Genomic DNA, 27719 nt, shown 5'->3' with positions numbered 1-27719 from the left:
AAGTACTGTCTCAGGCTTTAATACATTTGAATGATCAACCAGTAGGGCATGTTGTCCTATATGCCAGACTGGGGACCCTTGCTGAGACACCGAACACTGTGAAGGTATGGAAGCTGCAGGACATAGCAGCCATTGCCCCGACTCTCACTGTGGATCAATGTGCCATGCTGCTGAGAACACCAAGCCCCATCATGCCTGGGAAAGGTGTCATCTACTGGAATCTGCAGTGGGATGTCCCACTGGGATGGGTGAGTTACTTTGCACCCCTGGGTGAGGGGAACTACTCAATCTCCACTGGGATCCCACTGTCCTGCTGCAAGCTGGACCTACTGAAATGCACTATGCCTGGAATGGAACATGCACCATAGAAAGAGGGAAGAAGGTGGGAGTCCTCATCTGGCATACCCTACCCCCAGTCCATCTCCTCACACCTGACAGTGCTGCCTCCCCTGGCCAACATGTATGGTACGTATGACATGACCGGGTCAAATTCCTAAAGCTGCAGCCACATTAACATCTAAGGATCAGGCCACAAGTGTAATTCTAATAGAAGCGAAAGACCTTCCCATACAAGATCCTACTAAATATCCGTCTCTTCGACCTTAGATTTCTGCTGCTACTGTGGTGTCCAGTCACAGGATGGGCACCTGATGGAAAGACTTTTCTACAGTGGGCCCGCTTGTATGCCTGGTAAAGGAATCAATCCAACTGTTGGGTATGTGGGCAGCTTCCCCTCTCTAGCTTGTCAGGATTGCCATGATGGGTATCACCACTTCAGAGAGGGAATTAGAAGGCGCTAAAGCAGTGCATTAAGGAAGAACAAGCTAGGACTAGTATTCTCTTTTTTTTTTTTTGGGAGGAAGATCAGCCCTGAGCTAACATCCATGCTAATCCTCCTCATTTTTTGCTGAGGAAGACCGGCTCTGAGCTAACATCTATTGCCAATCTTCCTCCTTTTTTTCCCCCAAAGCCCCAGTAGATAGTTGTATGTCATAGCTGCACATCTTTCTAGTTGCTGTATGTGGGACGTGGCCTCAGCATGGCCGGAGAAGCGGTGCGTCGGTGCGCGCCCGGGATCCGAACCCGGGCCGCCAGTAGCAGAACGTACGCACTTAACCGCTAAGCCACGGGGCCAGCCCAGGACTAGTATTCTTAATTCATCTGTTATCACGAACACTGATCCAGAAACCTGGCCTGGAGCACACACTATCAGCAATGCTGAGCATGGGTATTCTTTTCCTGTCAATCAAACTACACAGGCAGCCCACCAAACTGCTGACTGGAAGGGTCCTAATACCACTATCAGAGCCATAGGTGGCTACATTCAGATTTGGGATGGGTTCATGTGGCTTACCCTGGGTTATGGACATTTGAGCATTCATGTACCCCTATGTTGGGAACAAAAAAATCACTCTAAACAGAATCAACCCAATTGTACCAGGGATATGGGAAGGATATTACCAGAACTAAGCAGTTATTCTGTCACATTCAAGGATAGCAACTGGTTTGGCAATGATTAGTTGCACCACCCAGGTACTTATTGAGTAGCCCCGAATGAGACCCAATGGTTAGGTGGCACAAATCTTTGGCCGTGGCTTCTACATGGGTGGCTGGGCCACTGAACCCTGGGTTTTCCCTGGGTACAGGGGACAATCTGCCTCACAGTGACGAAAGTTGCCAACTTCCCTCTCCTCAAGGCCAGATGGGAACATTCTGTGTTCCACTGATACGATCATTTGGCTGTCATCTTTCTCCCCTCCATCGGCCTGGAGGACATTACAGCACACGTAGAAGCTCTTAGTAAATTCATCCAATAAGCCTTAAATGACAGCCAGCAAAGCCTGCCTTAGAACAGTGCCTTCAGTAGAACACTGAAATGTCTCTAATGAGAAAAGCTGTCCTCCAAAATAGGATGGCCTTGGACATTATTACTGCCTCACAAGGAGGCACCTGTGCCGTTATCCAAGCAGAATGTTGTGTGTTCACACCTGATGAGTCTGCTAATGTATCATCTTTACTAAATCACATGAGGCCACAAGTGAACACCCTGAGTGATCCGACCTCCAGCCTAGGGGACTTATTAAATCAGTGGTTCAGATCATGGGGCTCTGGGTGGAAAAAATTATTACTTATTTTGGGAATTATTATCTTAATCTGTGTTTTCTCTTGCATGTGCCTATACTGTTGCTGTGGCATCTGCCTCCAGCATAGCCACATAGCCACCAAAAGAGACACCTCCATCCTCCATGCTAATGAAACTCCTTGCTGACTGCTCAGGGCACACTGTGAAAGAGGGAGGCCTGTAAGAGTGTAAGAGCTGGTCACAAGGGGTGGAGTGCTGAAGAGCATCGAGAGGATGTGACCGCTGGTTGACTTGTGAGCTGGACCCAGGCAATTAGAGGCTCCTTACTCCCTCCTCTGGCCTTGGAATCTACGTTCTGCCCACTGTTCCCACACTAGGAGCCATTTTCAAGGATGCAGCCTTGAAAGAGTAAGGTGTTGTTGAGACCATCTGGACTGTATATGTGACTGAACTCAGTTAAGGCCTCTACATAAACTTTTAAGATTCTGGCGGGCAGTGCGGAGATCTACTCACCTTATGGCCATGCAAGATAAGTCTCGTGTGCAAGTTCCCTTGCTTATTAAAACTGCCACCTACCAATAATCTGGAGTGGTCTGCCTCTTTCTTCAGTCTCTCCTTGCCCTCAGTGTACAGTGGCCAGTTTTGAATTTCACCTGGGTAACTCAGGAGGTTGCAAACCAACAATCACCAATTTCATTAAAAACATGCTCTACTTTCCACATAACTGCAGATGAGAGTGTTGCTAAGTTTCTATCACATAGGATCCTCCAGTTTTCAAAACATGTTCTTCATTCCTTTTGAGCCCTCAGCAGCAGCATCCTTAAAGTTCAAACTTCTACTAATTCTGTTCAAGCAGTTTAGGATTTCTCTAACATGCTCCCTAAAATCCTTCTAGCCTCCACCCACATCCTAGTTTGAAGGATATTCCCACATTTTGGGGTATTTTATATGGCAACACTCTACTCCCAGTACCAAAATCTGTGTTAATTTTCTATTTGATGCATAGCAAATTACCCTAAAACTTAGTGAGTTACAACAACATCTATTATCGCACAGTTTCCGTGCGTCAGGAGTCCAGGTTGGCTTAGCTGAGTCCTCTCACTCAGGGTCTCTCACAAGGCTGCAATCAAGGTGTCGGCTGGGGCTACATTCATCTTGAAGACAGACTGGGGAAAGACCCACTTCTGAGCTCACTCAAGTGATTGTTGACAAGATCCAGTTTCTTGTAGGCTGTTGTATTGAGTGACTCAGTTCCTCACTGGCTATTGGCCAGAGGCTGCCTTCAGTTCCTTGCCATGTAGATCTCTACATAGGGCAGTTCACAACATGGCAGCTGGCTTCATCAAAGCAATGCTTGAGCCTGAGAGTGCCAGCAAGATGAAGTCACGGTCTTTTAGAACCTAATCCCATAAGTGACATCCCATCACTTTTGCCATATTCTATTTATTAGAAGCAAGCCACTGGGTCCAGCTCACACACAAAGGAGAGTGGATTACACAAGAGTATAAATATCAAGAAGTTGGGATCATTGAGAACCATCTTAGAAGGCTGCTTATTACAACAAGATATCAAAATATGTGTGAAACAGATAAAGACAAATTTAGAAGGAAATTTATAGCTTTAAATGCTTATATTAGAAGAGTCTAAAATCAATGACCTAAAATTTAACCTCAGGAGCTAGAAAATAAAAGACCATGTAAACCCAAAGAAATTAAAAGAAAAGAACTAGCAAAGACCAAAAATTAACGAAATAGAAAACAAATAATAGAAAAAGTCAACAAAAAATTAATTTGAGCTGGATTATAGACCTAAACATAAAAACTAAAACTAAAAATGCCCTAAAAGAAAACCTAAGAGAATATCTTTGCAACCTTGGGTAAGCACTGATTTCTTGACATAGTATAAAAAGCACTAACCATAAAAGAAACTTTTGATAAATGGGACCTTATCAAAATTAAACTTCTGCTCATCAAAAGATGCCATTAAGGGGCCGGCCCCGTGGCTTAGCGGTTAAGTGCGCGCGCTCCGCTGCTGGCGGCCCGGGTTCGGATCCCGGGCACGCACCGAGGCACCGCTTCTCCGGCCATGCTGAGGCCGCGTCCCACATACAGCAACTAGAAGGATGTGCAGCTATGACATACAACTATCTACTGGGGCTTTGGGGGAAAAAATAAATAAAATTAAAAAAAAAATGCAATTAAGAAAATGAAAAGTCAGGGTCGGCCCAGTGGTGTAGTGGTTAAGTTTGCACACTCTGCTTTGGTGGCCCGGGGTTCACAGGCTCAGATCCCAGGCGCAGACCTACGCACTGCTTATCAAACCATGCTGCAGCAGGCTTCTCACATATAAGTAGAGGAAGATGGGCACGGATGTTAGCCCAGGGCCAATCTTGCTCAGCAAGAAGAGGAGGATTGGCAACAGATCTTAGGTCAGGGCTAATCTTCCTCACCAAAAAAAATATATATATATAAGAAAAAAAAAAGAAAATGAAAAGTCAAGCCACAGACTGGGAGAAAACATATGCAATACATATACAAAAAATGCATATTAAAAACGTAGAAAGAACTCCTACAAAGTAATACAGAGAAAGACGCATACCTCAATTTTTAAAAATGGGCAAAAGACTCGATCAGACGCAAAAAAAAGATATACAAATGCCAATAAACCACAAGAAAAGATGTTCAACATCATTAGTTGTAAGGGAAATGCAATTTAAACTATACTGAGATAGCACTATATACTAGAAAAGCTCAAATTTAAAAGAAACTCAAAAATTGCTGGTAGGAATGTAAAACTGACCCATCATTTTGGAAACTTGTTTGGCAGTTTCTAATAAAGTTAAACATAAACCCACCCTATAATCTAGCAATTCCATTCCTTGGTAGTTACTAAAAAACAATGAAAACATATGTTCTCAGAAAAACTCTACAAGAATGTTTACAGCAGGCTTTGTTCATAAGAACCAAAAACTAGAAGCATTCCAAATATTCATCAGCAGGTGAATGCATAAACAAATTGGGGCATGTTCATACAATGAAATAGTCAGCAATAAAAAGGGAAGAGCTGCTGATAGATGCAACAATCTGAACGACTCTCAAAAATATTCTGTTATTTTACAAATAGAAGCCAAGCACCTGTATGATTCTATTTATATGACAATCAAGGACAGGCAGGGCTAATCTGTAGGGATAAAAATCTTATAAGTGGTTGCCTTGGGGGGAAGATATTGACTGGTCAAGGGGAAACTGTCAAGGGTGATGGACACATTTATTCCATATTTTAATTTGAGTGATGGTTACATATATATATATTTGTCAAAACTCATCAAACTATACATTTAAGATCTGGGCAATTCAATGTGTTTCAAATATAACTCAGGTTCACAAAACAAAAGTGCATGTTAGAAATATATTCAGGGTACGCTGTGGGCCCCAAAGAGAAAACAGCCAATTTGACCAGGGGCGTAGGTTTAGGTTCCTTAGAGTTGGTACAGTTTAAATTGAATCTTGGGAAAAAAATAAGTGTAATGGAGATAAGTGGAGGAAAATATTTCCCACAAAAGACAAAGAGAATGGTGTGGAAATAGGAAAATACATGGTAACTATGGAAAGAGTAAATATCTCTGTAAAAAGGAGAGAAAACTATGTAATAGGAGGTGATTATGAGAAAAACTCCAAGAAAGTATGCTGGAGTCTGATCATGGAAATAGCATGAATTCTTTTAGTAATAGATCACCAACGAAGTGTTTTATATATCAGGAAAGAGATATTACTTGAATTTTATATTAAAATGATTATCCTACCTTTAAGTATTGCATTTCAGATAGACAAATAGTTGATTATGGAAATTCATTCTATGCAGAAGTATTCCAGCTAATAAATGCTAATAAAAGCAAGGATTATCAATAGCTGCCAAAACCATGAGGTGAAAGACTGAAGGGACTTTATAATCTATGGATCAGGTTGCAACCCCCAAACACAATGAGCGAGATAACCAGGCAGTATGTGCCTCCTGGAGGGATGAATTAGCAAGCATTCACCACCACCTAAGAAGTATTCTTGCCAAACAAAAAAAAAATCTGAAATGGTCAAGCCTCTAGATTTACCAATTCACATTAAAATGTAGATACAGGAACTTTTAAACAATGCCACAAGACTGCAATTAGCAAATTCCAAAATGTGTGACATCGTTCAAGGCAAATGGCCCAGTTTCTTCAACAAATAAATAGCAAGGGGAAAAAACAAGAGGAAGGAGAATCTGTTAGATCTGTTATAGATTAAAAGGAACTTGGGAGACTACTGGGAGACAATTCTCCATGGTTCTCTCACATTTCTGCACATCTTGCAAGGAGACTTACTGACTTTTTTCCAAACTATCTTTTTAAGGATGTTTATACAGCAAACAGCCTTAAAAGACAGAGTTCCCCACCAAAGCAAAAGGCAGGTTATACTAGAAATTATACTCAAGATAATTTCTCCCTCCAGGTCCATGAGCTTGGGGTTCCTCTCCTGTAATGGAACTCACTGCACGTGCAGGTATCATCTGGCCCTCTTTGCATCACCCCTGGGAAATGAGGCTCAGGGAAGTGGTGCAAATGTTCACACTCTGGCTAGTGCTATTGCCAAGAGTATTCAAGTCCTCCGTATCTCACCCAGGAGTCTCATGTCTTCTGTCAGCATCCATGACACGGTGGCAGGCTAACTTGCTAACTTACAAGTAGGGTAAAATCTCAGACCCTTCCCAGTTCTTGGAAGTTTTGGTGATTAGGATGGGCTGTACATAAAGATGTGGCTTTCTGGAAAAGGAAGAATGAGGACCTTGTGGACCTTTGGTAGACAGAATAATGCCTCCCCCCACGAAAGATGTCCACATCCTAATCCCTGGAACTTCTGAATATGTTATATTACATTGCAAAGGGGAACTAAGGTTGCAGATGGAATTAAGAACAGAACTATAAGATAATACATTTCTGTTGTTTTAAGCCACTAAGTTTGTGGCAATTTGTTACAGCAGTGATAGAAACCTAATACATGGGCCAATTAAGGGGATTCAAGGGAGGCCCATAGGAATCAGTAGTGAAGATGTCGACCAAATTGTATGGTCAACTGTGCAATAAATGGTCCTTCACGTTATTGCCTGTCAATGAGGAAGAATTGGAGAAGTTATTGCACACCAGGCACCAGTAAATAGGTTTAAGGACAGGTGCCTGAACAGTGTCCCTGTTGGTCCTAATTCTCATCCAGGTGGGGGACTTCCTCACCAATCTCGTGGCCAGTTTCAGGTCCACCCCATTGTAACAACTAGTACTAAGATTCAGTAGGGGGCAGGGGTGGTTCCCAACACTTTTCAGACAATAGTTACAGAGATGAGCATCTACACTCAGGGCAAAAGGAGGGAAACTTGTGACCAGTATAGGCAGAAACCAGGCAAATGGTTAGAACTTTGGTTGGCTGGTTGGTTGGTTAGTTGGTTGGTTGAGAGACGAGCAGGAGGGCATGTAAAGGCTGTTAAGGAAGAATGGCAACAGCTGGAATGTCTTATGGCTCAGCCCCTCCTACAGTCTATCATGCCAACCTTAGATCCATTCAGAAATAACAGTAAAAGGTCTCAGAGGTGTTTTGCAGTAGATCCTGCCTGCCATAATTTAATAATCGGTGAGATATTTTCATAATCGGTGAGATTTCCCTGAGACAAACTTGTGTGGGAAACCACAGACGAGGCACTGACTAGCATCCGGGCTTTTATTGCCCCATATTGGATCTATAATGCTGATGAAGATGACCCACTGGGAAATGAGAAACTGACCCAAAGAATTCTAGATAAATTTTTGAGGTCGGCCCCACTGCCTTGAAAAATTCCCTAGCCTTTAGCTTAAAACTAAGCAAAAACTTAAGATATGTTATTGATGGGGTTCAGGACACGCTACACCAAAATATAGCACCTTGGCATACTGAATATTTAAGCTGAAGGAGTTTGAGAAAACAGCAGAAGCAAGAAGGTACTTTGACCCTTCCCCTGACTCTTCTCCCCTGACACAGGTCATAAAACCCTCATGTGAGAGGTACCCTCCCTATACCTGGAGGAAAGGAGCATCCTTATCTCTGAAGACAAGGGGACACCGAGAAGAATCCTAACAAACAGGCCTCGCTGTTTCCCCCAGTTGACTACACTTATCTCATACTCTCTGACCTATCATATTTCTATGATAATACGGTATGATTTCTATGGTGTCAGTCATGAGGACCTAGCTGCCTGATACAGAGCTTTGGGCATACTGAAAACATGAGACATTCATTTGGTTGAGCCTTGAGCAGCTGCTGCATTGTTCAAAACCAAAAGTAAACATAAAGACTTGCTTGCTGGCATGGAGCCACCCTCTCACTCCATGCCTCATCACTCCCTCCCCTTCTACCCTGAAATCAGCTGCTTTGAAGAAATGATTAGGTGGGACAGATGGACCAAAGGCCATACACACCCCTCCGAGTATGCTGGAGAACTTCAGGGAAGGGAGAAACTCAGACTCCTAAGGCTCTGTTGGATACAGGCACCTGAGACCATCCTGTCTGGTCCTGACAGGGCTCGGGAGCACCCAAATTCAACTGATGGGGTCTAGGCAGGTATTAGTGAGGAAAGGAAGCTAAAGAGAACTTGTGGGTGGGGGGCCCTTTGGGCCAATTCAATGTACTGTCTTTGTGGCTTCCATGGCTGAGTGTGTCATTGGGATGGTGTTTTACATGCTTGTTCTGTGAATGCTCATAAAGTCCAAAGGGGGTTCTCCCATTCAGGGACTGCCCTATGTGGAGACATGGTAGTGGGGCGTGCAAATCGCTCCCCAACCCATCTTCCTATCCTCTCCCAGGTGACCCAACAGAAACATCAGAGACTCTCTGGAGGACAAAGGGAAGTCACAGCCTTGATTAAGACTACTACGTGGCAGGTAGAGTAAGGTATGTAACCTGTCAATATAACAGCCCCAACGGCCAGTGAAAAAGACTAGTAGGAGCTGTAGGCTCCCTGTGGATTACTGCCAATGGAATTCAGCTGTCACTCCCGTGGCCCTGACTATTTCAGATATTGTGACTGTAACTGAATACACTGCACAGACTGATGGCACTTGGGATACTGAGTTGGACACTGCCTAGGTCTTTTCTGTCCCAGTAGAGTTGGAAGACACCCTTCCATGGGTCTCTTGTCCTCCTACACATTTTGCTAGGTGTGATAAGAAAGCAAGGCCTTGACTGCTCTTTCTCTGGGCATTTCTCAGGATTGTGTTGCAGCAAGCAACTTTGAGGCTGGCTTCCAGGCTGCTACTAAGCAGCAGTTTCCTCAGGCTCAGTGTTCATTTCCTGTAATGCACATGCAGGCATCTGTCCAGGACAATCTAAGCTGCCCCTGTGGGAACTGGGACTTAGGGAACCCACAGCCTGTAAGGTTAAAAAAAATGGATTTTCCCTGTTGCCAAAAAAGAAAGAGACCTTTTCCCCCCTTCCCTTTTCTTAGAGCATTTCCTTGAGAAAACTGGTATTTGTAAATCCTTCCTCTGCCCCTCTGGTGTGTACGTAAATCTTTGTTAACAGATTTGATTGGAAGGATCTTTATAGAAAAAAGAAATCCTTAACTATACTACAATCAAGAGAACAGTAGGAGTAAGCCCACTAGTGAATTGTTCTTTCACCTTTACTATGATAGGGGTTTGGTTAAATAAAACTACTGACAGCTGTAAAGATAGTGATGGTAAATTACATCCAAACTGGTGGGAATCCTTTCAACAAATCCCTTAAGATATGTATGAAAGAGATCTCCCTATTATATTTAGAACATGGCAATGCCCTGAGACTATTTTAACAGCCCCCAGGATTACAGGTGGATGGTTTCTCTTAATATATCTGAGGCTAATTTCAGTCTTCACAAGCAGATATGTATCCCTTGAGCCCTCCCATTATGGAATCAGTTTAAGGGGCCTGTTTGGGGCCATACAAAGGCAACAGGAGACGTATTAGAAGACAATCCCGGGAGGAACAGGAACAGGCACAGGCACAGCTAACTCATGATATTAAGACTTTGAGAAAATTTTGGAATTGGACTGTTTGGAATAATTTAATGATGGAACAAAAAATCACCACAAACGTCTCAGAGCCATTCATTTGTACAGTCCAGGAGCAATTAGCTATCAGATAGCTCCAAGAGAGCATCACTAGTTCAGAGTTACAGCACTGTTTATATTTAAGGGAACAAACAGGTATTAGACTATGACTACACCAAAGGAGATAAAAGAATGGTGTAAAAGAGCATCTAATTAATAGGCAAACAGAAATCTGGCATTTATAGATAGAGAATGCAGAAGATAGATCTAATGTCAGATAGATCTAACGTCACTGGATTAACTTTAGGATACAAGTTCTCTCCAGTCCCAGTATGGATAGATAAACAAAAGTGGATGCCTGTTATTCACGGAGACTTGCATGCCTGTTATAATAATATAATTATTGATTTGTACCAATGCAAACAATGGCCCATAAGTTGGGTTTTTCCTCAAGACTTAAAACAATTAAAGTCAAATACATTAAACATGGGAAGTTAAATCTTACCCTTCAAAGAGTGCCTCATAATAATATACTAAATAATGGCCATGGGTGTCTTTGTCTTTTGCATCTGGGAAATATTATTTGGGGAGATGGAACAGCTACTGTATGGCTAAGTTATGTAAATACGGTGCTATTCATTGAATGACCAGATCTCAGGAAAAATTCATTGGGCCTTATAAGAAAAAACTCAATTAAAAATTAGATTATCAGGCCTCTGGAGAGCTACTCCTTGGGCTTCTATCGGGTAACACTTCATAGGGAACTACAAAATAATACTTAAATAGTCATTTGAAAGTGTAAGCAATAAAAACAGCACAACAGTTTGTAAAAGTAATGTATGAGGAATGGAAAATTTTTGCACGTTGCTAGTCAAGAATGTGCTTGAACCACCGATAAGACATATTTAAAGGTTTTTCCCCCCAAGGCAAATATTGTACTGACTTGTAAAACTTACCCTAATTTTCATAATTGCTTTGCTTTGTATTTTACTACGGGCTTGCTGGATATTTAAGTGGCTGCAAGCTGCCCAGAGAAAGGTACAAACTACAATGAAGATAATTAGAAAACTGTAGTGTTATCATAAAAGAGGGGGAAATTGTAAGGATAAAAAAAAAATGGAATTTTCCCTGTTGTCAAAAGGGAAAGAGACCTTTTCCCCATTCCCTTTTCTTAGAGCATTTCCTTGAGAAAACTGGTATTTGTAAATCCTTCCTCTGCCCCTTTGATATCTACGTAAATATTTTCAAAAGCTAAATAAACCTTTTGTCAGCATTACAACCCAGGCATGTTTTTCTTAAGGGCCTGGGAGCCATCTCTTTGAAATACAAACATCAAGGAAGATGGAGCCCCTATCTCCCTGTCACCCTGGGAGCTTAGCCCAGGCACCTGGCTCTAAGGTGGAACTGCCTGTTTGCTGTCATAGAGACAGGAGAAGTTTGATTTTGCTTTTGGATAAAGGTAGTTAACTAGCACAGATGGCCACTCCAATTACCAGCTGAACTTAGGATGAACTACGAAAGAATGTAGATCGAAGAGTACAGTCAAGTCCTCTTGCATGAGGACAAGTTATCATTTATCTTGAGCCCATGCATGTAATGGACTGTATCTTCTCAGCTTCATAAGAGGGTGAGGTTTCTTTCTGTCTCTGCAATCTCTTTAGCAGATTGCTTGTGATGTGCATTGCAGTCTGGTTTAAACTTATTCAATAATAAAACTGTTTTCTTTCTATTCTACATTTATGGAGAGGATTTCCTGGGTTGCCAGAGGATTTTATTTTTAATTTTTTCTCCAACATGCAACCAAGCTGACTTGGGCTACTGCTTTTTCTGTGAGTAATAAAAGTCTTTCATCACTGACTCAGGAATCTCATGACTTCTGTCAACATACTTGAAACTGTGGCAAGCCCACTCGTTAGCTTACAAGTGGGGTAAAATATCTGACCCTTCACAGTTCTTGGCACCAAGGACCAAGACCAATTTGCATTCACGTGGCAAGGCCTTTGACACACATTTGTAGGGCTTTCCTAGGAGTTAGGAGAGTACCTTGTACCTTGTTTCACATCAGTGAGTGGGTCATTAGCATGACTGCCTCTATCCTCTGAAGTCCAAACTTCTCACTGTACAGATGAAGTCCTCTTGGTTGGCAAGTCAGAAGCCTCAGTCTCAATGGCTCTGCCTGCGATATTATCATGCCTTTGCCATATGAGGTGGCTGGTAAACCCTCACAAAATTCAGGGGTCTGCTTACCAAGTAAAGTATCTGGGACCTCTGGGTGGATTCGCAACACTCTATCCTTCTTGCAGCGAAGGAAAAACTTCCATCTCTTTGAGCCCCACACCAAAAAGCAAGTCCAGCACTATACTGGACTCTCTGGGTATGCGAGACAGTATAGTATGTGCCTCACCTGGACATTCTACTTGATCCTTTATATTGGCTACACTGCAAACCAATGTCCTTTGAGTGGGGCCTAAACCCACAAGCAGCGTAGGATGCTGTACAGCAAGCTGTGGCACATGCCCTGCTCCCCACCTTCAGGGTCCCCAAAGCTTAAATGACCCTGCTGAGCCACCAGTCCATGGAACTGATGATTTTGCCTACTGGAGTCACTAGCAAAGGGAGGCAGCTTCCACTTGGAAAAGCCCCCAGAGGTTTTGGTCTTGTCATCGTCCTTACAGAGCTACCAGCTACACCCCTTATGAAAAGCAGCTATTAGCTTGCTACTGGGCCCTTGCTGAAACTGAACACCTGACCCTGACCCATGGAGGCCTTGCGACTCTCTAGCCTGACAGTCCCATTTTGGTGAAGGCCAATTCACACCTGATGACTAACAAGGTGGGCAGGGCCCAACAAGCCTCACTTGTCAAAAGGAAATAGTATCTTCAAGGGCACAGCTGGCCTGGCCCCAGCAGCATCTTGGCTTTACATGAGAATGGGACAGCTATCCCTCTGGGAGAAAATTTATTTCCCACTCTGCCAGCGGGAGCAAGGCTGCTGGGCTTAATGGGGCCCTCGATTCACAGAGGTTCCCCCAAATGCCTGGACCTGAGCCACTAATGGTTTGGCTGAGCTGGAATCTGATGGTTTCCACAGGCTGTGTGGCTGTTTCACCCTAGCAGAACTGAGAAGGAATGTGGGCGCTCCACTCAGCAGGCAGAGCTCAAGGCCATTCTCACAACTCTGGTCAATATTCCCTTTGATATTTATTGACTCTTGAGCTCTTGCCAATGTCCTAGCTGTTCAGTCTCCCACTTGGAAGACTACAGACTGAGAGATGAGACAGCCCTCTGTGGAAACAAATCACAACTACTAATTGAATAGTCTGGGTCACCCACGTGGTGGTAAGGGTCCATTCTCTGATGACACTGACTGAAATCAAGCTGCTGACTGAGCCTCCACTGCCCAGATTACTGCCATTGCTGCCTGGATCCATCATCACTTTGGATACTGCAAAGCATCCATCATCATAGAATGGGCACAAATTACAAGACTCCATGTTTCTGATGCAGAAGCTACCACCGCATGCCAAACTTGTGACTCCTTCCAAAGGATGACCCGTTGCGATGAGGAAGGGCTCATCTGCATGAAGTGTGGCCCCACCTGCTCCTGGCCAACTGATTGCATCACACCTCAAGCTCCCTTTCAGAGTTTCACTGATGTTGCACCATTGTTGATATTTTTTCAGGTTAAAATGTTGCTGTTTCAGTCTGCTCAGCTGACTCCAGCCACACAATTGTGGCTCTTAGAATTAACATGTGTCAGGTTTTCAGCTTTCTGGACTATTTGCAGCCTGAAAATGGTACACCTTTTACTGCAAAAGTCATGTAATAATGGGTTTATAGTCAAGGTATTCAATAGACTTCCACACTCCCTACCATCCACAAGCATTTGGTGTTGCTGAGCATTGGAATGGCCTCCTCAAAAATGATTTCAGACTCCACCCTCCCTCACGTTCTCCTGATCCACAAACCTTAGTAAGGTGGTTTAGTCAATAAATATGGCTGGCTGTCCCCAGAAAGGGAGCATCTCTTTTCAGCTGCTCCCTGGGTGATAATCAGGAACAAAAGATGTTGAGATTTATATGGACATATTTTGACAATTTGGTATCCTGTCCTGAACATTCCTGGGTATAATCTTCTTTCTTTTCCCTAACAGCAACCCCAGACTAGCCTGGTTGCTAACCCTCTGGGTGGCAGCCCAGCCAAAAGGGACAGAGCCTAAGGGATTTCAATTTAATTCTGGTTCAGCCACCTGGATTCTCTGGTTGGATTGACACTGTTCTAGACCATAAGGATAATTACCACTTGGTTCAGTACATTGCTTACTGTGCCCCCCTACAGTGACCCACATGGGCCACAGTGCAGAATATAATACTCCGTAAATTTATAAAAACACCCTTGTCCCTCTTGCACCTGACCCATTCAGATGAAAGGTCTGGGAACTAGTGGGAGATGACTGGGGAAAAAGGTGAATTTATAGCTACTAGAATGGGCCACAATGACTTTGTGCCAGTAGAGGGTGCACAACAACACAGTACCTTAGACCCCAGGAGGTACGGGGAAGGGAGAGGCATTCATGATTTTTGTCTTTCAGAACCACTCCTGGAGCCTTCCTCACAAAAGAAAATACCCTGGTACATCTCCCTCAAACAGCTGGGCCTTAAATTTAACCGACTGTCTGGTCTGCCAATCCCTGCAACCACGACACTGTCTATCAGAAATAGAGGAGAGGGCCCTAGCTCCTGCATCTCACACGCAAAACGCCTGTCAACACCTCCAAGTGTCTCTTTGAACCTCTTCTCCTAGCTGTGACCAGTCATTCTGTGGGGCAGAAGAATGCCATGTGGCTGGTGGCATGGACATGTAGGACAGGTTGGAATGAATGCCTTCAGGCAGTCTCTCCAATAACAAGAACTAGACTCAAGTTTTCCAACAGAACTGAGAACTCTTGACAATGTTGAACTTCACCTGAGCCCTAAAGTGACAGCTAAGAGATTCCCTCACCTGTTTGTGTTCCTTCTCAAAAAATGACTGACCACAAAGAACCATTCTTCCCATAAGACTTAGATAAGGCTGTCTACTCTTTCTCACGACTCCCACAAGACTCACTGACAACCCCCTTGTTTACCTGTGACAAGGCCAAACACGGACCTTTCTCCTTTTGCCTGAAGCTGCGGACAAGGCTGGACACAGACCCTCCAACTCCCCATTCTTGGTCTCATGAATGACTAACTGAGATTAGAAATTTGTCCTCCTTAAACTAGCTAGACACAGAGAGAAACATTTCCTTTTCAGCTAACGTGAGACTTCCCCCAATTGCAAAAACAATCCCAACTGTCCATCTCCCCACGATAACTTGTCTACCCCTCCCTGTGAAAGTAAAAGACAAACTACTCTGCCGAGACAGTCCGATCTTCAGATCTGGGGTGCACTCCCAATTGCAATAGCCTGAATAAAATCAATTTTCTTACTTATTCGGTTTTTGTCTTGGACAGTCTGGTGCTGCGACTTGAACAGGACTGGAAGGCCACCCTCGGACCCCCATCTTTTCCACCCAGTACTGAGGCCTTTCCAGCCCACTGTGTTCCTTCCGCGACTGATGATCCGGGGATACCATGGTGAGTTCAGCTCCTGTGCTCTGGACATCGTCCATGGGAGTACAGTAAGGATGTGATTTTCATTCTTTGAATGCTCTTTTGGTTTGGTTTTGTTGCTGGATTTTGTTTGACCTTGGTACTCATTAGAAACTCTCAATCCAATTCTCAATCCCATTAAAAAAACAATCCTGCTGATTATATGCTTCACCACTATGGCGACAATTCAATTAATTATGTCTAAAAATGACATAATTTTATCACTAATGACAACTTAGAACTCCAATGTTCCCTTTGGGGCATTTGAGATCTCCCTAAACTTGTTCATTTATGAAGTACCCTAAACTCTGGGGTGCTTTAAACTCTCTTCTCACCAATGGTCAGCTTACTTTATTTGGTTCAAGTAGGCTAAAAATGAGAACATGTCTCCAATCTATCTCAAACTGTATAGTCCCTCAAGGACTGTCTCTCTCACCACCTCCACCCCTCCTGCTCCTCCTTTACCCCCAACTAAACCTCACAACCCTTTCCTCACCCAGGACCCTCTATCTTTGCCACCCTGGCCCTTTCCCCTACCCACCATTCCTCCTTATTCTGTGGATTCCCCTTTTTCCCCCCCTTCAACCCCTAATCCTCTTCTACTCTCTGTGGCTCCACTAAACTCTCCTGCTCCCAAATCCCCATCCTAACCTGGATTATTGCCCTTCTCCAACCATGATGGAAAATCAACAACCTGAATGTCCACCTGAGCAAGTACTCTTTAGGTCTTGGTCTTGTTCAGGTTTACATGCTATTTGTTAAAGACTTTCCAGACCCCTGTAAGAATAGAGAAGAATTTAGTAATCAATTCAGACTGGTCCTCGGAGCATAGTCTCTTGGGCACCCTGATTTATATCAACTTGTGCAACTGCTAGTGGGCCCCAGAGATGGACCTTCAAAGAAATCAGAACACCGTTGAGGCTTACATGCAAGTTAAAACCATAGGGGAGAGACTGTTAGAATACATTCCACTGTCTTCCCCCTCAAAAATTTATTAGTCAAAGATACAAGATTGCAGACAACAAAGAGATGAACTGATCTCTAACTACAGACAGAGATTAGAAAATCTTTGAAAGCACTGTTCTGGTCTTGCTCTTGGCAGTCAAACTGCATCTACCTTGGTCACTAACTTTGTTAATGGCTTACAACCAGAAATTTAGTGACATTATCCAAAAACATAATGTAAACTGGCAAACTACTCCTCTCTCCTAAATATATACACTAGCTTAACAGCATAAGGACTCCACAAATCAATACAATGCAAACCCATGACTTTATAATTTAAATAACTAGAAGGAAACAAGCCAGGGCAATCTGCTCCCCTCAAAACCTCCATAGACAGGGACACTTGCAGCTATTGTTATAAGGTGGGGGGCATTGGGCATGGGATTCCTTGGCCTTAAAACACAAAAAGGGAACGAGAGTCCAAAAATCTCTCTCCCCACAGACTTTCCTCAGAGAGACGCTCCCACTTGTATCCACAACCACTTAACGTGCAAGGGGAAATAATCTCCGCCTGCCATGGACATCCCACCACCTTCCTAGTGGTCACAAGGGCAACACATTTCATTATTAACATGTCTGATTCTCCCACCGCCCTCCCTCAGAATATACAAACCATACCTGTGGAGGAACTGGATAATCTACCACAAGATTTGCCTTCATCTAAACCTCTTTCTGTCTCACTAGGACCTCTCAGTACCCAGCATAGTGTTCTACTCAGCTCCACTACCCCAGTTAGCCCACTGGGAAGAAAACAGCTTTTTTACATGAACCAGTGAGCTATAAGCTCTCTATTTGTATCTGTATATATGTTTATGTGTCTGTGAGGAAGTAATATTTTCCTATCTCCAGGGGAAAAAATGAATATTCCTAAAACTTCCCCCAAATTAAATAACTCTGAACTTCTACTACTTTCAATGTGCTTAAAAAAAAAAAAAAAAGTATTCCTATGGAAACTAACTCAAATATTTTAAGAATTCAAGTTCACATAATTTAGCTAAATCTTTGGTAAATGAGACTAGTTTAATATTGTTAATAAAAATGGCCATGTTTTCTACGTCATCGGCATCAAGTATAATACAAGCATACATTTTTTTTTAATTGTAACTAGCTTTTGTTTTTATTGAAATAGAGTACAGGAGAAGAGAAAATATTCCAGCACATTATTTCTAAAGGGTATTGCTTCTAAAACGTGCGCGCATGTGTGTAGTGTGTGCATGTGGATACACAGTCAGAATGTATATACTGGTCACTGTGTAAAATTTTGACTGTGCATCACCGTCAAAAATATTTGGAAAAAAACTGAACAAATCTTTTTAAAAAAGTTTTGAAAGCCTCTGCTCTATTTGATAGCTTGCCTTAAAGTGTAAGCAAAGCAACAGGCTGCAATGTCATTTTCTATTAGATAAAATATTTGCCTGAAGAATCAAGAATGTCTGATTGAAGCCTACAAAGTCAGCATCTTTCTCCGTCCATAAGGTAGCATAGTGAGAAGCTTCTCAGCACATCAGTGCTTCATGAACAACTGCCACCTTGCTTTTCATTCCAAATTACCATCAATCACTAGCTCACTGACTTCACTACAGTCCCCTGGAGGCTAGCTGACTCTTGATTATTCCTGGTAAGAGTGGACATGGCGCTAGCATAAAAAACTGAAGTCCATGAGTGATCTAAGAACTGCCTTTCAGGTGATTTTCTACATCAAGAACTGAGATTGAACAGAAACATAAACATTCATTTTTACTCTACTCGGGTATATTCTTTCTAAATTTATACAGGTTTACTGATTGCCTAAGCTAGCATTACATCTACTAGATGTTTAGGGTTATGAAAAATGTAAATCTGTATTTAACCAAATTAAATCATCATTCTACAAACTTTATTTCAACAGTAATTATGTTTTGTAGTATGTTAGCTTGAAGATAGTTTCCAGTATCTGGGCAACTTAAAACATTGGACTTACGCTAAAATAAGTTAATGGATATTCATTAGATATTTAGATCATTTCTAAGTAAGACAGAAAACTAGAACATTAAGCATAATTTTAAGTTTATATAACTTTTTCATCTTATTTTTATATGGTACAGAGAGGCTATGTATATTGATTCTGTTAATGAACATGTTCAGTTTTGCCCCTGTGAGAAGTTGTACTACAAAGGATGTGTATGGCTATAAAAAAATTTGAGATGTATATTCATAACCTCTGCTAATCTGCTACAAAATGCTGATGCAGGACAGACAATTCACAATTATTCACAGTTCCTAGTTTTCTCTGTGAAATGGAAGTTATTGTGGTTAAAAGTTGCAGTCAATATACGCAAATGAGACTCTACTAGGAGCAATAGTGGCAGAGAGGGTTCATTTCACTTTGTATGCAAGGTATGCACGGTATGTTCTTGTTAAGGAAAAAGTGAGTAGTTTTGTCCTAAAGTAAAATGACTGGTTGTTCCAGAATGAGAAAGAAGAAAACGTAGGACAAAACCTGAAGGGACACAGAAAGTTGTAGAAAGTTCACATAAAAGGAATTTTATTTGTTGTGATCAAAGTTGGCTAAGGTTTAATGAGTTTATTTATAAGATTTTCGAAAAGAACTTTAGCACCAAGTATTATACTGATGCATAACTAGAGTTTGGTTTTCTCTCTGTTAAAATTACTTAACCCCTGCCATCATGCTTCTTTGTCTACTCTTTGTCATATTTCTCCTTCTTTTCTATTGATCTCGGACCCAACCATCTCCTTATAATCCAACACTGTAGGATGACTTTGCCTGTCGCAATGGTCCTCTCCCTCCTTTACATCCCCAGTGTACGAACAAAGGGGGAACGAAATTCCCTTGTATTTAAACCACCCACATCATCAACCCCAACCTCTCAGCAGATGCTAACTGGACCTTATCTCCCAACATAATTAATGCTTCTCTTGAAATCTCCAAACTCTGTAACTCCATGTCCTCAGGATCAGGTGTAGGAAAAAACACAGGGGCACTTTTATCCCTGATAATCACCATTTTCTCCTCCACCACTTTTCAACCAGCCTTAGAGACTTTGTTCAGTTCTACCCAGAGACTTCCCTCCTGAGGGGCCATACCATGTTCAACTGCAACCATTATTAATAATTCCTACATCACACACACTGTGACCCCTATGTTACTACTTGTTATGTGGCTGCCAGCTTACACCTGCCTTCCTCACACCAATCTTTCCTGTGTCTTTGGAATCCTTGTCCAGGACTTGCAAATACTGAAAACCACTACCCCACCTGTCGACCACATGTCCCTCTGGAGACTTGGACAATCACTCCAAAATGAGGCAACTACAGGGTATTCCCGAACTTCCCATGTGCATCAGCAATTCTCTCTTTATGCATCCTCTCTTTATGAGGGCCATTGTACTAAGAGAATTACACAATTAGAAAAAGTGGTTCCAAATCTCTCCTTAACCCTTACAGAAGTAACAAATGATACCATTTCTGCCTTAGAATCAAATAAATTTAAACTCACTGGCCCAAGTTATCATGGACAATCATGTAGCTCTCGACTTTCTCCTATCTAGTCAGGGAGGCATCTGCGCCACAGCCAACAACACATCTTGCTGCATTTGGATGCACACCACAGGCCAAGTAGAAGTCAGTCACTAAACTCAAGGAAAAGGCTATTTGGCTTTCCAAGGTTGATATGAATGGCCTATGGGACATGTTCTCCTGGCCAGAACATAGGATTCTGGTTTTGATGTATATTGCAAAGATTATTAATCCTTCTCCTATTTATAATCTTATGCCTTGCAGTTGGGGATGCATCCTACCCAGAGTCTTAAATGCTACTCTACAGCCAGGCTTGACAAAGGATTCAACAACATATCATAATCCAGCAGACCTGAGAACTACATCTCCAACTGACTTTGTGCAGAGAGGCCAAATCTGAGCTGACAGTTTTACACGTGGAGATCAAATTTGGACTGACAATGGTATAGACCTGGGCATCTCCCATCACCTTGTTTCCAGACATAGTTGTTCAAGGACTTTATGGCTGTCTTGAACAAGAGGGGGTCTGACAATGTTGCAGTTAAGAACTTAACTACAGTTAAGAAATCCCCCCAACCCTTTTGTGTTCTTGGAAATGACTTAGTACAAAGAACACCTTTCCCCATATGACTTAGATGACTTGCTGTCCACTCTTTCTCATGACCCCCGTAAGACTCCTGGGTTTACCTGTGACAAGGCCAAACACAGACCCTCCAACTCCCCATTCTTTTTCTTATGAATGATTAACTGAAATTAGAAGTTTGTCTCCCTTAAACTAGCTAGACACAGAGAGACACATTTTCTCTCAGCTGACTGAGACTTCCTCTGAATGCAGAAACAATCCCACCTATAAGTCACCCTACTCTAACTTGTCTACTCCTCCATCTGAAAGTAAAAAGCAAAACCGCTCTGCTGAGATACTCCGATCTTCAAATCTGGGGTGCTTTCCCGACTGCAATAGCCTGAATAAAATCAATTTCCTTTCTTATTCGGTTTTGTCTTTAACAGTTAAAGACTATCAGCTGGCTGAGAGGCCACACTGGAGGCACGCTCAACCTGTGTCCCCTGACTGCTGTGGGTCCTACTTAGGAGGCCCCACCAACTGTAAACAACACTTTCTTCTGGGGGGCACCCTGGGATTGTACTCCTTGTGTGGAAGCCAGGCATTAACTTGCCCCCTCTCCCCAAAAGAACACATGGTGATTTGCACCTTAGGGGTGGTCATAAGTGACCTGCAAGTGTTTAAGGCGGGGACCAGTGGTTCAAGTAGCCCTTAAATGACTCTGAAGATCTCTCCAAAAGGAAGCTACCCTTGGTTGCTAGGAGGAGCTTCCTAGAGGAATAAATGGCTTGTTATTTACATGCATCCTGAGGGCAGTTATCCCTACGACAGAAATCATCCAATTAGGAAAGGTGGTGGGAAGTTCGCCCCTGATTTTAGCTCAGGTGATCAACCATACTACCTTTAGCCCTGGAAGGCATTCCAGTCAGCCTCAGCTTACTGTCCAGGGTTGTTACAGACGATGGAATTGCCTATTGAGCCAAGACAGAATCTGTGCAATTGCTAACACATCCTGCTGTACTTGGATTAGTGTCTCAGGCCAAGTGGAAAGGTAAATATAGAAACTTAAAGAGAAAAGCACCTGGCTTTGCAAGGTAGACCTTGATGGCTTACAGGTTTGGTTCAGCCGATTGAGTCCAGAACCCTGGAGGTCGTGGTTGAGCAAAATACTGCACATTGGCCTCATTCTGCCGCTTGGAATCCCATTGATAATAGCCTCAATTAAGTGCTGCATGAGACAAATTGAACAGATTTAGCCCTGGCCTCTGTCAGATTAATCAGAGTGGCTGACAGAGTGGTGTACTTGCAGGAAATTTTGCAGAAGGCAAGATGGTGTAGAAACTAGGGGTGGATATGGTTGGGAGACAATTCTCCATGGGTCTCTCACGTTTCTACACGTCTTGTAAGCACAGGCACCAACTGCCCTTTGTTCCGGACTATCTTTTCAAGGATGTGCGCATAGCAAACAGCCTTGGAAAACATCGTGCCTTCCTGCAGAGCAAAGGACAAGTTTGCTTACTCCTCATTACAAAAGATTTAGGTAATCTAAGCAACCCACTGTGTGTGCAGGCGTCACCTGGCCCTCTTCACATCACCCTGTAGGAACTGGGACTCGGGGGACTGGCACAAATGCTAAGACTCTGGCTACTATTGCCATGAGTACTAAAGTCCTTTGTCTCTCATCCAGGAGGCAATGTCTTCTGCCAGCATCCAGGACACTGGGGCAGGCTCACTTGTTAGCTTGCAAGTAAGATAAAATCTCAGACTCTTTCCAGTTCTTGACAGAGACATAAGAACAGAACGCAATGTGTGGACCTCGTTTGGATTCTGATTTGAAGCAACCGACTTTGAAAAGACACTTGCTTGAGCTGCCTTAAAATTTTTTTATGTGTTGGCAGACCTCAATAAAAAAGTGAAAAAACAATACAGAAATGAAGGTCTTTAACATTTTCTGCCAAAATAGCAGGAGACAAAGAGGATTATGACTAGTAAACAAAATTAAGTGGAAATAAACAAAGACATAAAATACAACAGAGAAGAAAATGACAGAAATTCGGGAGTACATTCAATATACATATGATTTGTATCCCTCAGGAACTGACCCAAATTGAAGAGACAAGCTCTCAAATAGAGGGTTCAAGGAAAACTTACAAAAATAAAAGAACTCTTGAAATAGAAGTATACAAATCTTGTCATTACTCATAGTGGACAGTTAATAGATACTGTTTTAATAATTAGACTATAATAATTAGATGTTACAAAGGTAACCACTTAAAGAATCAAAAAAGAATTCAACCCTTCCAAATTATAGAAGGAACATAAAACAAAGTAAAATAGAGCTTATAGTGAAAGATATAAAAAAGAAGCATTAAAACTGGAAGGCATCATACAAAACATATCTTTCATATATTGTACAGGAAAAATGCACAAAGATTCAGAATGATGATGGTAAAAAGGATGAGCAAAGGTGTATCAGAAAATGCCAGCAGAAAGGAAGCCAGGTCTCCATCTTAATATCAATCAGAGTAGAATTCTGGGACAAAAGAATTAAACAAGACAAAGGAAGATACTTCACAAAGATGAAAAACTCAATCCAAAATAAAGGATTCTGGACATCATCAATGTATGAGGAAGTGCCAAAAGAAAGGAAGCAAGGTCTCAATCTTAATCAGAGTAGAATTCTGGGACAAAAGTATTAAACAAGACAAAGGAAGACAATTTACAAAGACAAAGGACTCAACCCAAGATGAAGAATTCTGGATGTCATTAATCAACCCCATTGCTTCAGTGACAATCCCTAGGATGAGTTTTGGGAAGGAACTGGAAGCATGGGATGCTCAACTTTGATACCTTTTTTTTTTTTAATCACTACAATCAATTTTATTTTTTTATTTTTATTTTTATTTCTATTGTGAAATTTTTGTTGTAAATTATTGTTTATCAGTCACCATATAAGTGCATCATCCCTCCACCCCTTGTGCCCACCCCCCACCCTCTAGCCCCAGTAACCACCAAACAGTTCTATCTGTCCGTGTGTTGGTTTATCTTCCACATATGAGTGAAATCATGCACTGTTTGTCTTTCTCTTTCTGGCTTATTTCACTTAACATAATACCCTCCAGGTCCATCCATGTTGTTGCAAATGGGACAATTTTGTCTTTTTTTATGGCTGAGTAGTATTCCATGGTATATATATATACACCACATCTTCTTTATCCAATCATCAGTCAAGTGATGCTTGGGCTGCTTCCATGTCTTGGCTATAGTGAATAATGCTGCAGTGAACATAGGGGTGCATAAGCCTCTTTGGATTGTTGATTTCAAGTTCATTGGGTAGATACCCAGTAGTGGGATAGCTGGATCATAGGGTATTTCTACTTTTAATTTTTCGAGGAATCTCCATACTGTTTTCCATAGAGGCTGCACCAGTTTGCATTCCCACCAGCAGTAGATTAGGGTTCCCATTTCTCCACAGCCTCTCCAGCATTTGTTGCTTTTTGTCTTGGTGACTATAGCCATTCTAACAGGTGTAAGGTGATATCTTAGTGTGGTTTTGATTTGCATTTCCTAGATGATTAGTGATGTTGAGCATCTTTTCATGTGCCTATTGGCCATCTGTATATCTTCTTGGGAGAAGTGTCTGTTCATTTCCTCTGCCCATTTTTTGATTGGGTTGTTTGTTTTTTTTGTTATTCAGTTGTGTGAGTTCTTTATATATTATAGAGATTAATCCCTTGTCAGATATATGGTTTGCAAATATTTTTTCCCAGCTGGTGGGTTCCCTATTCATTTATTTATTTATTTATTTTATTTTTATTTTTGTGAGGAAGATCAGCCTTGAGCTAACATCCATGCTAATCCTCCTCTTTTTGCTGAGGAAGACCGGCTCTGAGCTAACATCTATTGCCAATCCTCCTCTTTTTTTTTTTTTCCCCAAAGCCCCAGTAGATAGTTGTATGTCATAGTTGCACATCCTTCTAGTTGCTGTATGTGGGACGCGGCCTCAGCATGGCTGGAGAAACAGTGCGTCGGTGCACACCCGGGATCTGAACCCAGGCCACCAGTAGCAGAACATGCGCACTTAACTGGTAAGCCACGGGGCCGGCCCTCCCTATTCATTTTGATCCTGGTTTCATTTGCCTTGTAGAAGCTCTTTAATCTGATGAAGTCCCACTTGTTTATTTTTTCTTTTGTTTCCCTTGTCTGAGTAGACATGGAATTCAAAAAGATCCCTTTACGGCTGATGACGAGTAGCGTACTACCTATATTTTCCTCCACGAGTTTTATAGTTTCAGGTTCAACTTTGATACTTTTTAAAATCAAGAATGGATGTTGCATGTTACCAAATCACTTTTCTCTGACAATATGTTAATATGGTGAATTATATATAGATTTTGTAATATTGAACCATGTGCTCAAAATGAATAATTTTTTAAGGAACCACTGGATTCTGTTTTTCATTTATAATTACTCCATCAATATTCACAAGTCAGACTGATCTGTAATTGGTGTTCTCTTTGTCAGGCTTTTGTATCAAAACATTAAACAAAAAGTATAAGAGCCCCTTGCCTTGGGAAGGCAGGATTCTGGCAAGGATGTAGAGTATGTTGTGGGAATGGCAGCTTAGAGCATAAGGGAAGAGTTGAAGGCTGGTGGATTGGCTTAACCAAGACTCTCAGGACCTGCAGAGAACTGTACCACAGGGCAGGGCTATAGGGGGAGCGACCCCCCACCCTAGTTTGAGGAAGCAAGTCCCTGGCTCGAAACCCAACCAATAGGAAAGGACATTAAACATATACAGAGCTGCAGGTTTTGTCCATGAGTTTGTAGGAATTACTTACCTGGTGAAACATCTTGGCTGGAAGTTATCAGGGGTCAAGGGAGGATTTTTTGAGATGAAAAATATTACTGCATGTTGTATGCTTTGAGAAGGTACCAGCACAGAAGGGGAAAGGTGATGATAAAAGCAAGAGAGGAGATACCTAGAGGAGAGGGGAAGGAGTTCAGTAGAGAGTTCATTTCTTTCTAACAGGAAGGAAAGTTCATGGATATAGGAAAGGAATAAATAAAGGCATTCAAATCCATCATTTTCCCTCTACCTGTGAGTTTTGCTTTACTGCATAAACTTTAAAATGTTTTGCTTGAAGTTCACCTCTGTTATGGACTGAATGTGTGAGTTCCCCTAAAATTCATATGTTGAAGCCCTAACCCCCAATGAGGTGGTATGTGGAGATGGGGCCTTTGGGAGGTAATTACGGTTAGATGAGGTCACGAGGACGGGGCCTCCACATAAGTGCCCTTGTAAGAAGAAACACCAGAGAGCTTGCTCTCTCTTGGCAATCTCCTTCTGTGCGTGCACAAAGATGAGATTGTGTGAAGACACAGTGAGATGGTGGCCACCTACAAGCCAGGAAAAGGGTCCTCACCAGAACCCGACCATGCTGGCACCCTGATCTCAACTTCTAGCCTCCAGAACTGTAGGAAATAAATTTCTGTTGCTTAAGCCACCCAGTCTAAGGTATTTTGTTATGGCAGCTCAAGCTGACTAAGACAACCTTTATATATTTTGTAAGATTATTTATGTTTTCTCTTAAAAACATATTCATGTAAAATACTTTAATGTTTGTAAATCTTATTTATTTTTTCTAGCTTTTTACTTTTTATTTTTAATTTAATTCTCTGTGACTACAGAATATTATAATTTGTATTACAGCAAAGCTTAGATTATTTTCCTTTGTTTGATCAAGGGTGGGTTAAAATGGCTAATGGTAGAATTAACTATTTCTGCTAGTTTTTATTTTACATAGTTTAAGGATATACTATTAACTATAAATGTGTTGAAAGTTTTTATAATTCTTAGTATTTAATAGTTTGACTCATCTACCTTCATCCCTTGTGTTTTTCACCTTCCATTCCCTCTGGTCTGATATTAAAAATGCAGCCCCAGGGTTCTATTGGTTCTTGTTTGCCAAGTCTATCATCTCCTATCCTTTTATTATTGTATTTTCTGGGTCTTTTAATTTTAAGTGTAACTCATGTTTATAAAATAATGCTGGATCTTGGACAGTTTTTGGTTGTTTCTTTTTCCATCTAATTTGAGAATCTCTTTCTTTTAATGAATGATTTTAACCCATTTATAATATGTAATTACACAACACTAGGACTAATTTCTGCTACTTATATACTTCTTTTGGTTTCTTTTAATCTCCTTGACAAATCAAATTTTTGGTGTTTCCCCACTTAATGCTCATTGGAAAATTACCCATTCTATTTTTATTCTTCTGCTCACATATTCCAACATAAGACCATAATTATATGCATGTTTCTCTAACAAGGTCTATCAATATCTATATCCTTCTCCTGAACAAGAATAAGAGAAAAAACAATAGGATTCTTTGCTTTTCCTTTCACTCACTCTCCCTCAACTACCTCTTGTGTGGGTATAATTATAATTTTAGCTCCAATTTGTAACAATATACACTCATATGTATTTGCATTGTTTTTTTTTTCATTTAGACAATAGAAACAAAAACTGATGTCAAAAATATATTTGAAGAAAACATTAACACACTAACAGGAAATGCAAAGATTACTTGAAAAAATGCAGACATACTCTATCTTTAGTAGGAAATCTGAATTATCATAAAGAGACAAATGGCCCTATTGTAAAACAGAAATTTAATGCAAGCTCAGTGAGAACAGCAAGAGGATTATTTTTAAATTTGGTAAGATGATTATAAATTGTGTACAGAAAATAAAACACACAAGAAAATAGTAAATTTCTGAAAAAGAAGGGTAATCAGAGACTTAGCCCTACCATCTATTAGAATAAATTATAAAT

General features: G+C 41.7%; 1 protein-coding gene and 1 long non-coding RNA gene across 4 annotated transcripts in view; one reads left to right on the top strand and one right to left on the bottom strand.

The window, feature by feature from the left end:
• The window catches only part of ZNF81 (zinc finger protein 81), a 60352-nt gene that overhangs the window by 21421 nt on the left and 11212 nt on the right, over positions 1 to 27719 (bottom strand). Inside the window, exon 3 of one of the 3 annotated variants that reach the window (XM_058535762.1) lies at positions 21960 to 22106. The exons of 1 other annotated variant lie outside the window; for it this stretch is intronic. In XM_058535762.1, coding sequence (XP_058391745.1) covers positions 21960 to 22106 — 147 coding nt within the window. Of the gene's footprint in view, positions 1 to 21959; positions 22107 to 27719 lie in introns of those variants that run through there. One more of the 3 variants, XM_058535765.1, reaches the window with a different exon arrangement.
• Positions 486 to 21528, top strand: LOC131400931 (uncharacterized). Its single transcript, XR_009217485.1, has 4 exons — positions 486 to 715; positions 8943 to 9030; positions 15658 to 15780; positions 20581 to 21528. It is a non-coding gene; the product is annotated as an uncharacterized LOC131400931 (long non-coding RNA).

The sequence above is a fragment of the Diceros bicornis genome, chromosome X (assembly GCF_020826845.1).
Source record: "Diceros bicornis minor isolate mBicDic1 chromosome X, mDicBic1.mat.cur, whole genome shotgun sequence".
NCBI lineage: Eukaryota > Metazoa > Chordata > Mammalia > Perissodactyla > Rhinocerotidae > Diceros > Diceros bicornis.
Note: the sequence above shows the minus strand (reverse complement) of the source record. Positions and strands in the feature narration are given on the sequence as shown.